The sequence below is a fragment of the Ahaetulla prasina genome, chromosome 16, assembly GCF_028640845.1.
Source record: "Ahaetulla prasina isolate Xishuangbanna chromosome 16, ASM2864084v1, whole genome shotgun sequence".
In the NCBI taxonomy this organism is placed as follows: Eukaryota; Metazoa; Chordata; class Lepidosauria; order Squamata; family Colubridae; genus Ahaetulla; species Ahaetulla prasina.
The window spans coordinates 12,454,330-12,469,071 of NC_080554.1; the positions used below are offsets into that span (position 1 = coordinate 12,454,330).

A 14,742-nucleotide genomic window follows, 5' to 3' on the forward strand; every position below is an offset into this window, starting at 1 on the left:
TTTTTATTATTTATATTGTTTTTAATAATTTGGCTATAGAATAAGTTTTTTAACTGTCATTTTGGTTTGTATTTATATGTATTTTTAATTGCCTGTGAACCGCCCTGAGTCCCTAGGGAGATAGGGCGGTATATAAATATGAAAAATAAATAAATAAATAAATAAAAAATTCACCTGGGAGAAAAACCATATGAATGCCAGGAGTGTGGAAAGACCTTTACTGAGGGTTCGGGCCTCTATCATCATAAAAAAGTCCATACTGGAGAGAAACCCTATAAATGCCTCGAATGTGGAAACAGCTTCAGTACGAGGAGAGACCTGGATAGACATGAAATGATTCACACAGGAGAAAAACCACATAAATGTCCGGAGTGTGGAAAGAGCTTCAATTGGAAGGGAAGCCTTTACAAACATCATAGAATCCACTCAAGGGACAAACCATATCAGTGCCTGGATTGTGACAAGGGTTTCTCCTCAAAGAGAAGCCTTCATTCACATCAAAGAATCCACTCAGGAGAAAAACCACATAAATGACTGCAGTGAGGAAAGAGCTTCAATCAGAGAGGAAACCTTTACGTGCGTCAAAGAATCGACACTCGAGAGAAACCCTACAATTGCGTGGAATATGTAGTGTGTTTCAATATAAGAGGACGTCTATAGACATCAAATGATTCACACAGGAGAAAAATCAGAAATGCCATTCCCCATATGCTGCAGTCTCCAGGCCCTTAACCATCCTAGTTGCTCTTGTCTGTATTTTTTCCAAAGTCTCAACAATTTTTTGTAACATGACCGAAATTGAATGTAGTATTCAGGTGTGGCCTTACTAAAGTTTTATAAAGTGCTAATTCGTCATGTGATGATGATTCTGTGCCTCTCTTTATATAACCAACTGTTCCCCCAGCAAGAAAAACCCTTGAGAAAGGGCCTAGAACAGAAAAGATTGAGGCAGTCTAAGAAAGCAAGTTAATTCACAGCAAATTAAACTGAGTGAGGGATCCTGTTGCCTTAAATTTTAAGCACCATCGCTAATTTAAAATGATACATTAGCCCTTTTAAGATCTACACACCTACAATCTACACCACTTTTTTTTTAATTTAAAAATGCATGTTTGTCCCTTCTTTATATGGTATGTGAGAAGTTGCTTTTTCAGCAATTACATAACAGAGTATTCCGAGTGTCTTTGAATACATCTGCAATTTTCAAGAAAGACAAACCCAGCTGGGAAATTTGTCATGTGTGGAGTTTTATCTGGAATCAATGTTTTCTGCTGTTCAAACTTCACAATCGATCAATGCGTTTTATTGTTTGTGTTTTAAATTTTTTATTAGTTTATCATAGCATAAAATAAAACTATAAAGAAAAATACAAGCAAAGATAAAATAGAGGAGAGAAAAGTGTAGGGTAGAGGGAAAAGCATTAATTTCCTTGACTCCTTTTGATGCAGTAGAATAAATAACACTTCAACTTTTTACTTTTATATAATATACTTTCTAACCAGTGGTGGGATTCTGCTGGTTCTAGGCGGTTCGGCCGAACCGTTTGTTATGTGCATAGGGACTACCCAGACGGCTGAAAAAAGTGATTTCTGACAGGTTCTCACACTTTTGACCTGTCCTCACACTTTTGACCGGTCCTTCCATCTACAACTGTCTTCACATTTTACATTTTGCGCCCTATCTTGTAACCGCGGTGAAGAGAAGCAGTTGTGAAATGAGTGACATGGTTGTTAAAAATGCTGCAATGGGCATAAATGTGAGGATGGTCATAAGTGCGAGGACCAGTCAGAAATGACTTTTTTTAGCCCTCTGAGTAGTTTCTATGCCCATAGCCATGGCCACCCGGGCACATGAGCAGCTAGGCTCGCTCACCCAGTCACATGACCACCAAGCCACACCCCAAAATACCACAGAACCGGCTGTTAAAAAATTTGAATCCCACCACTGCTTCTAACATCAAATTTAATTGGCAAAACCCAAAATCAAAGTTTTGGATTTTTTCCACCTTACGCACAAAGTCAAAAAGTGGTTTCCAAGCAGAAACAAAATTACGTTCTTTTCTTTAATCAGTCCGTTTAGCTACCTCTGCTAACTCCATCAACTTTTGCAGCCATTATTGTCCATTGAGGGAATTACAGTTTGATCATTTGCTTGCTGATGTCTCACACTTGTACTGAATATTATATTTCTTTGCCTTGTGAAAAAAACATGACCCGCCCCCTTAATCAACAATTTTTGTTTTGCTTAAGTTACTTGGTGATTTGTGTTTGTATTTTCAGGTGGGCAAAGAAGCCCCTTTACAAAGGTAAAAGTCTCCCACAGTGGCGTAATTCAGCTCCACTCCAAAGTGGGAGTGCCTGGGTTTAGAAACAACAATCCTATATGATTAAAAACTATCAAGCACTAATTAAAAGGAACAAGGAAGGGAGCTGGGTGTTCTCTGGAGCAGCGGTCACCAACTGGTGGTCCGTGGACCACTGGTGGTCTGTGAGAAAATTTTGGTGGTCCCCAGAAAAATTATTTGCATTTTTTTATATTGAGCTAAATCAGCGATCCTCACGATCCTCAGCGATCCTACGGCCCCTGGGCTGGATACGTGCAAGGAACGTTTGTGTTGCTGCAGAGAGTCTCCCCCTTTGGGGTCTTTGTGTGGGTAGGAAGGGGGGCAGAAATTCCAACTTGGGGTCTGCTTCAGCCTCCTGGTATCGGGCTTCGGGCGAAGACAGGAGGGAAGGGCCACTGGTGGCGAAGAGCCAGAGGACCTTGTTCCAGTGGGACTGCATCATGGCCTGGAACTGGCTGACCATCTCAGCCCACTGAGCTGCTAGGCACCGATACCTGGCCTTGCACTCCCGCAGGTCTTCCCTCTGCTTTGAAAGCCTATGCTCCTAGTCCTCAGTGAGGTGCTTCTGCTGATCCTCCTTGTGCAGATCCAATTTGAGCTAAGGCAACTGTTTTGCCAACTCTTTCACATGGTGGCTGCTTAGCTCCAACAACTACTTCCCGTTGGGACCCTAAGGAGCCCAAAACGGGCAGGCGGGGAGTAGCGAGTAGAGGTTGGCAAGGTGCCCCTCGACATAAGTGATATTGAGTTGGCCACACCCACCCGGTCACATGACCACCTTGCCACGCCCACCCAGTCATCGGGCAGATTATATTAGTGGTCCACGGGATTTAAAATTATGAATTTAGTGGTCCCTGAGATCCGAACGGTTGGTGACCCCTGCTCTGGAGCACATCTTCACCCAACCTCCCTTTCCTAAGAAGGGAAATAAAGTAGAAAAATTGGCCTTTTTGCCCTTGGAATACAAGTTGTATAAATTGGCTACAAATAAAGGGAAGATTTCCCAGAGCCCAAGACCCTTTCTGAAAACTGACTAACCTCTTGGAAGGCATCTTCACTCTGACAACTGAGAGGAACTGGCAGTTTAGCCTGCATGGATGAGGTCATAAAGCCATCAGAATTCCGATGGAGATGACAGGTGCCTATCAAAGCTCACCTCCTCCATCTTTTTTACATCCACCAATGCCAGACAACTGTCTGTAGGAGGCGACCAAACCAATCACTAAAGTTACCCATTTTTCACCTTTTTGTGCAAAAAGGCAGATTTTTGGAGGTAGCCCACTTCTGTTTAGGGAAGATCCACTAAAGTCTCCTTGATGCAGCTCCTGGCCCACTGCCCACTCTTTTTGCCCTGCTTCTGTACTCATATATATGTTTATATACTATACAATCTTATATAGTAATAATACTACATATATTGTTGTGACAAAATAAATAAATAAATAAACATCGAAGTCCGCTCTCTCTATTATTGCTGCCAAGGGCGATTTTCAGCGAAAGAAAGCATTGTGAGATGGTGCCAAGTTTGAGGACGTAGAAATTCTCCCCCTGAGTTTTGAACTTCCGGCATCATTTCTCATCCAGCGATCTAAGGCCGGAAGATAAAATCCAGCCTTCCTCGAAGAGATGCTGCCAAAACAAAATACTGCACAGCTTAATAGAACAGGGGTCTCCAACCTTGGTCCCTTTAAGGCTTGTGGACTTCAACTCCCAGAGTCCCTCAGCCAGGAACTCTGGGAGTTGAAGTTCGCAAGGCTTAAAGGACAAAGGTTGAGACCCCTGTAATAGAAGGGTGGGGGAAGGAATAGAAGGGCAGGAAGTGGGGAGGAAAAGGGTGGGGGCTTAAGAAGAAGGGCAGGGATGGGGCACCAGAGGGTAGAAGGGCAGAGAAAGGTGGGGTACGCGGCCCAACATGCAGGGGCCCCCGCCATGTACCCTCCTTAGGCGCTTTGTGGGGGGGGGCGAGAATCAGAGCAGCCCCGCCTCGAACACGGGCCAGATTGTGGGGGGGGGGAGAGACCGCATTGGAAGAGCCGCAGGGAAGAGGGCGAAGGGAGCGGATGGGAAGAGCCAATAGCGGAGGGGCGGAGCCAAAGGGGGGTGGAGCCCAGACTCGAAGCGTCAAGCGCCAGTCCAGCGAGGGGCGGAGTCACAAAGCGATCCCGCCAATGGGATGGCGTAGAAGGCCGCCGCATGCAAATATGCACCGAGAAAGTTTTCTTCCCACGTTCAGCATTCGGACAAATATACGGGAGCTACAGGAGAGGAGAGGAAGCGGCCACGCCCACAAATACGCAATCAGACGTGCGTCGGAAGTTGTCCCAGTTTGCCGACGGAAGTGCCTGGATGCAGGTATGGCGCGGGGACTGCTGGGAGTCGCACCCGGGGGGGCGGGGGGCTCTTCGGACAAGGGAGTCCTGGGAGGGAGGCCCGTGAGAGGCGGAGGCTTCGGCCTGGGCCTCCCCTGCGGGGAAGGGGACGCAGCCCTGACCCGCCTCTCTCTTTCTCTCCCCTGCAGGAGGACGGAGGAGCCCGGCGGGGGAAGGAAGGAAGCGCCGCCCGAGAGGAGGAGGAGGAGAGCGGGCCCCGCGGAGCAGCCCTGCCCGGTCCCGGCGCGGCTTCCCCGGGAGACGGCGGGGAAAGGCCGGGGGGCTCCGGGGCTGCCGGAGGGATGAGCCCAGGGGGAGCCCGGGAAAGGCGGCTGCCTGGAGGGCGATGCGGGGAGGAGGAAACGGGCGGAGACCCCGAGACGGTCCTGGAGGGCGGAGGCTCCTTCGGAAGACCCGGGAGGCCCCCGAGGATCCAGGAGGGAGGAAAGAAATACGAATGTCTGGTATGTGGAAAAACCTTCAAAAGAAACGACCTTCTTAAAAGGCATCTAAAAATCCACTCAGTTGGAAACCCACATAAATGCTTTGAGTGTGGAAAGAACTTCAGCCGAAGAGCAGATCTTAATCAGCATCGAAGGATCCACTCAGGAGAAAAACCGTATAAATGCCTGGAGTGTGGAAAGAACTTCAGTCACAGGAGCAGCCTTTATGTACATGAAAGGATCCACACGGGAGAAAAACCTTATAAGTGCTTCGAGTGTGGGAAGAGCTTCAGTCAGAGAAGCACCCATGAGAAACACCAAAGAATCCACACAGGAGAAAAACCGAATAAATGCCTGGAGTGTGGAAAGAGCTTCAGTCAGAGCAGCAGCCTTTATAGACATAGAAGAATCCACTGGAGAGAGAAACCGAATAAATGCCTGGAGGGCGGAGGATCCTTCAGAAAACCCGGCAACCCCCAAAGAATCCAGGAGGGGCGAAAGGAATATCAGTGCCCGGACTGTGAAAAATCCTACAAAACAAATGGATATTTTCAAAGGCACCTAAGCATCCACAGAGGAGAGAAGAAATATCAATGTCCGGAATGTGAAAAATCCTTCATAACAAATGGACATTTTGAAAACCATCTAAAAAACCACTCAGTTGAAAACCCACATAAATGCTTTGAGTGTGGAAAGAACTTCAGTCGAAGAGCAGATCTTGATCAACATCTACGAATCCACACAAGAGAAAAACCTTATAAATGCTTTGAGTGTGCAAAGAGCTTCCGTCAAAGGAGCAGCCATGAGAGACATCAAAGAATTCACATGGGAGAGAAACCATTTAAATGTCTGGAGTGTGGAAAGAGTTTCAATTGGAGAGGAAACCTTTACACACATCAAAAAATCCACTTAGGAGAAAAACCATATGAATGTCTGGAGTGTGGAAAGAGCTTTACTGGGGCTTCAGGCCTCCAGTGTCATAAAAAAATACATACTGGAGAAAAACTCTATAAATGCCTCGAATGTGGAAACAGCTTCAGTACAAGAAGAGACCTGGATAGACATGAAATGATTCACACAGGAGCAAAACCTTATAAATGTCTGGAGTGTGGAAAGGGCTTCACTCAGAGAGGAAACCTCTGCGTACATCAAAGAATCCACTCAGGAGAAAAACCATATCAATGCCTTGATTGTGGCAAGGCTTTCTCTTCCAAGAGAACCCTTGATTCACATCATAGAATCCACTCAGGAGAAAAACCATTTAAATGTCTGCAGTGTGGAAAGAGCTTCGATCTGAGGGGAAGCCTTTACATACATCAAAGAATCCACTCAGGAGAAAAACCATTTCAATGCCTGGATTGTGGCAAGGATTTCTCTTCAAAGAAAACCCTCTCTTCCCACCAAAGAATCCACTCAGGAGAAAAACCATATAAATGTCTGGAGTGTGGAAAGAGCTTCAATCAAAGAGGCAACCTTTATATACATCAAAGAATCCACACAGGAGAAAAACCGTATCAATGTCTGGAGTGTGGAAAGAGGTTCATTCAGAGAGGGAACCTTTACATACATGAAAGAATCCACTCTGGAAGTAAGAAACACCAATGCCACACTGCAGAGGAACCCTATAATCACCCTAAAATTGTTTTTCCACCAAAACCAAAAGTGTTAGTTTTTGGGAATATGGATCTTGAGCCTGTAATTTAGTGTTGGCTATTGCTACCCTCTTAGTATTACCTACACATTTGATGAGTCTACTATTCCCTCATTTAAGTCATTTAATAAGATATTGAAGAGTACTGGGCCTAAAATATAATCCTGTGGTACCCCACTGCTTCCTTCCCTCCATGTAGATGTTTTACCATTAAGGACCACCCATTGTGTCACTCAATTACAAATCAATCCATCCAACCCAGTCATGAGCTTCATCCCACCATGTTTCAGTAATTGCAGCTGTATCATTTATACCTTCGTGTATTAGTATTTCAACATCACCCTGTCTGTTGAGCGTTTGTTCATATATAAGGATTTGAGTTCTTTTTGGATCTTGGGTATGTTTCTTGTATCTCCTACTCTGTACCTGGGTTTTCCATCCTTTCTATCACTCCACTGTGTTTTTCCTTTTTTTCTTCTTTTTTCTCTTTACTCTCTACCTCCGTATATGATTGGTAATCCACTGGTTTTTGCTTGGAATCAGGTTCTATCCCCCCCTCAACTTTCTAACTTCAAAATAAAGAACTTTTTCAATTGTACATGCTGGCTGAAATTGTACCTTTTCACAACAGATGTATGTGATTCCTTTTCCCATGCAAACGTTCTCCTTTTCACACAATGACCTTTTCAATAGTTATGCTTAATATTATGGGATGTTTAACTTAACTGCCCATGTCCTTGATGTAACTGAGCAGGATTTCTTCCACACAATCAACTGTTTTGTACTTTTCTTACTGTATGGAGTGTAAAATGAAACCTGAGTCTGTCCTTCACTCTTTTTTTCATTAAGAGAAACCTCTTTTGCTATATTACTGTAAAGGTGCCTTTAAATGACCTGCCAGCTCTGTGTCTAATTCAAACAATTGTGCTGTGGCAGAATCCAGGCGTCAGACCTGCCCCAACCTGGTCCCTTAGGAAAGAAAGACCCTCGATTTCATCGGAATGGAGCAAAAGATGCCTGTGGTACAAACTGGTTCCGCATTTCTCTGGTCTTCATTGCCTGTCATTTCCCCCCTTCTTATTTCCCATCACGTGCAATCATATTGTCCATTTGTCTGCCTCCCCAATGCCCCTCCATATGGCAGCACCTGACACTAGGGCTAATTTGGCCTTCATTCTTTGATATAATTCATATGGGTTATATCAATATGTAAGACCATCCCCAGAGATCTGAAACTCTTTGTCAGTTGGCTTCCCTGAATGGTCCCGTTGTCTTCCAGCAGAAACAGCTACAAGGGACTTTCGGGTTCCATAGATGCTTATTGGGATGCTGCCATTCAGGTGGGGGAGGGGGGAGGCCTGGGTACCTTCCTTGCTGTATAACCCTTTTCCTGCCTATCCTGCACTTTCTTTTCCTTCTTAGGAACAAAAGTGGGGGGGAGGGATTGAATTGAGGGCCATCTGTTAAGTCTCAGCACCAGAGCCTCCAGCAAGGGAACAACAACTTATTGCTTTCTCAGCCTGCAGTTCTCAAAACAACTTCACGCCTGCAGATTGGCTTATCCTACACCGGAGTGAGGGTGGGATATCTTATCTGTTTTAATCTGAAGGAATTGCGCGGGAATCCTCAGATCCTGCTTTTTTTGTCTTGCTATTACTTTCTCAATAAGAAATTCTTTTTGAAATGCCAATCGTCCAGAGAGTTCTACTTCCTTCGGCAGAAAAGAGAGGCAAGTCCTTAAACTCTCTTAAGGCCAACAAAGCTTTGTGAGATACTAGCCAGATTCTCAGCATATAGGAGGAGAAGTACATCTGGCCCAGGGATGAAACCGGCTCCAGGTTTCTCTGGTCTTCATCACCTGTCATTTCCCATCAACAGATGCCCACAGAATCGTATTGTCCATTTGTCCACCTCTCCAATGCCCCTCCAGACAGCAGGACCTGAGACCAGGGCTAATTTGGCTTTCATTGTTTCAGGTGTGAAAGGGCTCCTCCCTGCCATTGTTTGATATAATCTATATGGCATTTGCCAAATATTAATACCATGTAAGACCATCCCGTTATCTGAAACTAGTCAATTGGCTTCCCTGAATGGTTCCCTTGTCTTCCAGCAGAAATCACTACAAGAGACTCTCTTAAGACCAACAAAGCTTTGTGAGATACTAACCAGATTCTCAGTATATAGGAGAAGTACATCTGGACACAGGGACTGAGGCAGGTCTTTAGGAGATGGTCAGCTGACCTGTCGAGTGGAGGGGCTCCTTAAAGAAGATGGAGGTCCAAATACAGCCCTGCGAGACTTTTCTGAAGAGGAGGGTTAGCACGTTCCATATACTGCTGAATGAGAAAAACTCTACTGCATTTTCCAAGTTCCTCATAATGATCTCTCTCAAAATGGAATCAAACTTTGTATATAATATACAATGGATGAAACTATTGCCTTACACAATGTAAGCCACCCTGAGTCTTCGGAGAAGGGTGGGATATAAATTTAAAAAAATAAAATAAAATAAATGTCGATTTAAAATCAACACAGGCTACATGCAGAAATTTTGTCCCTGCCATTTTGTTTTATTTAGAAGGTTAGTCATCAATCAAACTCTACACCCAATGCATTATGGAAGAACACGTTGTGGATGCCGTTTAGTTCAGTCAGTTTCAACTAGTTTGACAGTAAATTGAGATGATTTGGTAAAAAGGTACCTTTACTTTTTGCTACAACAGGTGGATTAGATCATTCATCTTGTCCTTCTCTGAAACTTGTGAAATAGTATTTGAGGGGCTCAAACTGGGCCCAGTATTTATTATGGTGGCTGACTGGAGCAGATGGAACAATTCTTGGTTTCTCTTTCGTGGCCACAATCTATTTTTATGACAGGGCAGTTTCTGGTTCCATATTCTCCTTCAGGAAGAGAGGAAGCAACTTAAAGGCCAGCTTGGACTCAACCTGGAAGTAACAAAGGCTGGACTTGGACAACAGGCAAATCCCCAGAAATCCAGCTCCTCTCAACACCACCACACTTACATCTTTACGATTTATATTGTTTTATTTGTTCCCTAATATGATTTGATTGCATATTTGGTATCCTACGAATTTCACTAAGTGTTGTATCTTATGATTCTTGATGAATGTACTTTGTAATGTGTTTGATGAATGCATTTATTTATTATTATTAATAAGGGCATCCATTGGAACCCTGACATCATTGTAATATTATCTCTTTTATTCGTTAAAATGAGACTCAGTCAACGGAACATTCAAAAAGGCGTCACAAATACCACTGACTGGTGCTGATGGTTGATACGGGTTGCTGCCAGTGTCCTAGGTATCAACCAAGTACCTTTTTAAAATATATAATTTTCCGAGTACCTGTTGTTGTTGTTGTTATTATTATTATTTACACTTGAGAACATATGCACCAAAGACAAATTCCTCACTTGGCCAATAAAGCTATTCTCTTCTCTTCTCCTTTTCTTCTCTTGACATCTGAATATGGCTGGTACGTCCTATGGAGTGAATAGTGTGTGAATTGAATCAAAATTTACGGGGCTGGCTGGACAAGATACCTCAGGTTCTAGAGCATCTTGGCCAGACTACATGGGCAGGTTATTGTGAGGCTCTAATTTGAGAACCAGTGCATCACCTGCTTGGCAGGAAGGCAGGCTAGGAGGGGCACTCCAAGGAAAGGCTGTGGCTGAGCTGCTAAGAGTCCTGAGGGTCAGCAGATGGCACAAAGTCCTGTCCTTTGCTGCCCCGTTTCTGTCTGGCAGACCTGCAGCTCTGATCTACTTCCATCTCAAGAACCCAGGTGTTCAGAAAAAGGTATCTGCACCTAGGCAGAAATAATGGAAGGAGCTCACCTGGGATGATGGAATAAAACAAAACAGAATAGCAACAAAAAAGGGAACGTGATGGGAAGTTCATCCAGAACTACGTTAATGAGTGGAGCTTCCCATGACAGAGGCAGTCTACCTCCAAAAATCTACCTTTTGTCAGAAATGGGCCACTTTAGTTATTGGTTTGGTCACCTACTACAGACATTTGCCTGGCAATGTTGTGTGTAGAAAAGGTGGAGCAGGTGAGCTTTTGTAGCCACCTGTCATCTCCATTGGAATTCTGATGACTTTGTGACCTCATCCATGTAGGCTAAACTGTCGGTCACTGTCAGAGTGAAGATGTCATCCAAGAGGTAAGTCAGTCTTCAGAAGGGCTCCTGGACTCTTGAGAAAATCTTCCCTCTATTTGCAGCCAATTTATCAAAGTTGTATTGCAAGGGCGAAAATGATTATTTTGCCCCTTCTTAGGAAAGGGAAGCAGGGAGAAAATGAGAACACCAAGTTCTTTTTCCTGTTACTTTTAATTATTGTTTGAATGTTTTAAATCATGTCTTAATAATTGCTACCAACTTGCCTTCCATTGAGGACCTGTATACTGCACGAATCAAGAAGAGAGCCGTGAAAATATTTGCAGATCCCTCGCATCCTGGACATAAACTGTTTCAACTCCTACCCTCAAAACGACGCTATAGAGCACTGCACACCAGAACAACTAGACACAAGAACAGTTTTTTCCCGAAGGCCATCACTCTGCTAAACAAATAATTCCCTCAACACTGTCAGACTATTTACTGAATCTGCACTACTATTAATCGTTTCATAGTTCCCATCACCAATCTCTTTCCACTTATGACTGTATGACTATAACTTGTTGCTGGCAATCCTTATGATTTATATTGATATATTGATCATCAATTGTGTTGTAAATGTTGTACCTTGATGAACGTATCTTTTCTTTTATGTACACTGAGAGCATATGCACCAAGACAAATTCCTTGTGTGTCCAATCACACTTGGCCAATAAAATTCTATTCTATTCTATTCTATTAATCTCCAAACTCAGGCACCAATTTTGGTGGGGAACTGAAAAGGACTTGATTACCTGAATTTGAGACTTAACTGTTACAAATGGTTTGCCCACCTGAAAATACAGATCGTGAAATAATTCAAGCAAAGCAAAAACATTTATTAAGGGTTGGTGTCATGTCTTTTAAGAGGATACAGAAACAAATGATACATACATTCAGTGTCAGTAAACAAATGATGAAACAATAAAATACACTGATTGCTTGTGAATTTGAATATTGAATATTGATTCTAGATAACAATCCACAATGGATAAATATATGGGCTACATCAGTCTTTCCCACCTGAGTTTGTGTCTTTCTTAAAAGAAAGTTTGCAAATGTATTCAAAGACACTCAGAATAGTTGCTGAAAAAGCAAGTTAGATAAACTGAAATGATGAAAAAGATTGAAGGGTTTGTGAAAGGCTAACATTTTGCTATTCATCATGTATGCATTTTGGAATGTGGGTACCGCTCTTATCTTGGATGGCAAACCTCATTTAAGCAGCATTCCCAGCATATACAATACAGGATGAAACAAAGTTATAGCCCTGAAACACTGTTGCATTTGCTTTCTAGCATGAACACGTATTCTCACGAAAAGCCAATGATGTAATTACTAACCAATTATTGTGCCTTGGAGACCAATTAACCAATAATGAAGTAACACGTATGTTAGGTGAGACATGAGAAACAGAGAAACTATATAAACTTTGTCTGATGCTCAATAAAGTGCTGTTGATTCTAATGCTGTTGATTCTGGACATTCTATGCTGTTGATTCTCAATCATCTTCAGCCTCCTGGCCCATGCAACATTAGATGATAGTGTTAATAAATGGAAAATAAATGAGAGAAACGGTTATGAAGAAATAGAAACCCAGATATCGCCAGAGTAAATGGAAAAGGGGGATTGGGGGGAAGAAGAAGAGAAGATTATAGATATAAATGTAGAATTATGAAATGATAAATTGAGTAAAATAGAAAAGAAACTGAAAAGAAAGTATATATTATCAAAAGATTGGAGTTGCTCGGATACCAAACAAGGGAAATATCATACAACAAAGAAGAAAGAAAGAAGAGAGGAATAGAAGGCAAGATAGAGGAGGTGAAGAAGATAAAGATAAGTTAGGCGACAATAGCAGGAGAGAAGGTGAAAAAGGAGGGAAAGAGGAGTGGGGGAGAGGAAAGGGAAGGAGGTATGAGGAAGGAGAGGAGGAGAAAGAAGGTAGGAAAGGAGGAGGAGGAGGGAAGGAAAAGGAAAAAGATTAGTTGTAAAACGGAGGGAAAGAAAGGGTAGAAGAGCAACTCCAAATGAAATTAAAATGTTTTATTTTTGTGCTTTCTTTAGAGAGAACATGTATGATTATCTATGAATAAGAAAATGTACATTTACAATATGTATATAAAAAATAGAAAATATTTTTATTAAAAAAAAAGTTCTCACATACCAAATAAAGCAGGGGTCTCCAACCTTGGCAATTTTAAGACTTGCAGACTTCAACTCCCAGAGTTCCTCAGCCAGCTTTTCTGGCTGAGGAACTCTGGGAGTTGAAGTCCACAAGTCTTAAAGTTGCCAAGGTTGGAGACCCCTGAAATAAAGAGTCAAGAAGGGAAAAACAAGCATTCTTAATCTTAAAAAAGAGGCGTAGACTGCCATGTTAAAAGAGCTAATATACCTTTCATTGCCTGAAAACGGGCAGAGAATGATAAAGGAGAAGCTGTTGCCCACCCCTTTCCAAACTGGCCCCCCAATTAGGCCCCATGCTTCAGATTCTTGGACTCCCAAAATTTAACACGATTACAAGTGTGGGGAACATACGCATGCATGACATTTACACAACTACACATGCTTCAGAGCAAAAAACAAACAAACATTAAAAAGCCAACAAAGAACCTTCCCAGTTCCTCCAAAGGCAGCAGATTCCCACCTGTCTGGAATTATTGTAGCCTGAAAAATCGTATTTTACTGCACAAGAGATTTAGCAAAGTTGCAAGATGAAATTATTAGGAAGATGATGGAATGTGCAAAGATGAGTAAACTGACATTTGAAATTAGAGAACAAGAAGAATATGGGATTTATTTTATCACTGGTTAGAAGGAAAGAGATACTAGAAAAAGAGTTTAAAAAGGTAGAGGTCAAGAGAAGGAACTTGAGTTAAACTAATTTAGGAGAATGAAATGAATAACGTTATTAGAAAAAATACTATTGTATAATTAAAAATTGAATGAGTAAGAGACTTGGACAATGTAAGACAGATGAACGAGAAGGGTTTTTTTTGAAATTGCACAAGAAGATATGTAAACACCCCACCAACACGTTGTAATTGGATTGATGAGATTTTTATGTTTGTTGTAAAAACAATAAAAACTTTTCTATATATATATAACAAAGTTACAAAAAGCAGTGGCCAGGGCTCAGGAGCAGCAGCTGCATTGGTTCAAAGAAGGGCCTTTGCAGGCACAGCTGGCGGGGCAGCAGAAACAGCAGCTTCTCCACCCACCCACCCCGCCCCCCCATGAATTACAGTTGCAGTTTTTGCATTTGCAGGATCCATTGCAGGGAGCTTCGACCTCAGGGCGCCAGCAGAACCGGGGGGGGGGTGTTTCCCCACATATTAAGGGGGGGGGGTCCTGGAGGGGATTTCCCCCCCCCCTGCAGATTTGCAAAGGAGTCTGGGGGGGGGAAGTTGGATGGATGGGGGAAGTTGGTTCGCTGCCTGGAGGCAGAGAGAGACCCCCCCCCCGAATGTGGGGAGGGGAAAAGCCACAGCACAAAAGGGCCCCTCAACCTCCCCCTGCCTAAATGGGGGGGGGGAGGAAGGGGGAGAAGACGAGATCCTAAAGGTCAAAGGGAGACACACACCCCCACATACGCCACTCTGTGCCTGACCAAGAGGGTACTCATCACCGCGCAGGCGCCGACTGAACATGGAGAGCGTCGATTGGTCGCTCTGGGGACGGCGGCCATTGGCCAGAGGACTCCTTGGGGCGGTCCCTCCACAGGAAAGGTGCCCCACCCTCCCCGTTCCTT

The 14,742-nt window shown here is 43.3% G+C and overlaps 1 protein-coding gene across 1 annotated transcript; it reads left to right on the plus strand.

Annotated features, from left to right (window-relative positions):
* The first annotated feature begins 4,472 nt into the window (after positions 1–4,472).
* LOC131186291 (zinc finger protein 665-like) lies at positions 4,473–8,207 on the plus strand. The gene is made up of 2 exons (XM_058159731.1): positions 4,473–4,696; positions 4,863–8,207. The coding sequence occupies exons 1-2, from the start codon at positions 4,538–4,540 to the stop codon at positions 6,858–6,860; spliced, it is 2,157 nt and encodes a 718-aa protein (XP_058015714.1). The 5' UTR covers positions 4,473–4,537; the 3' UTR covers positions 6,861–8,207.
* The last annotated feature ends 6,535 nt before the right edge of the window (positions 8,208–14,742 follow it).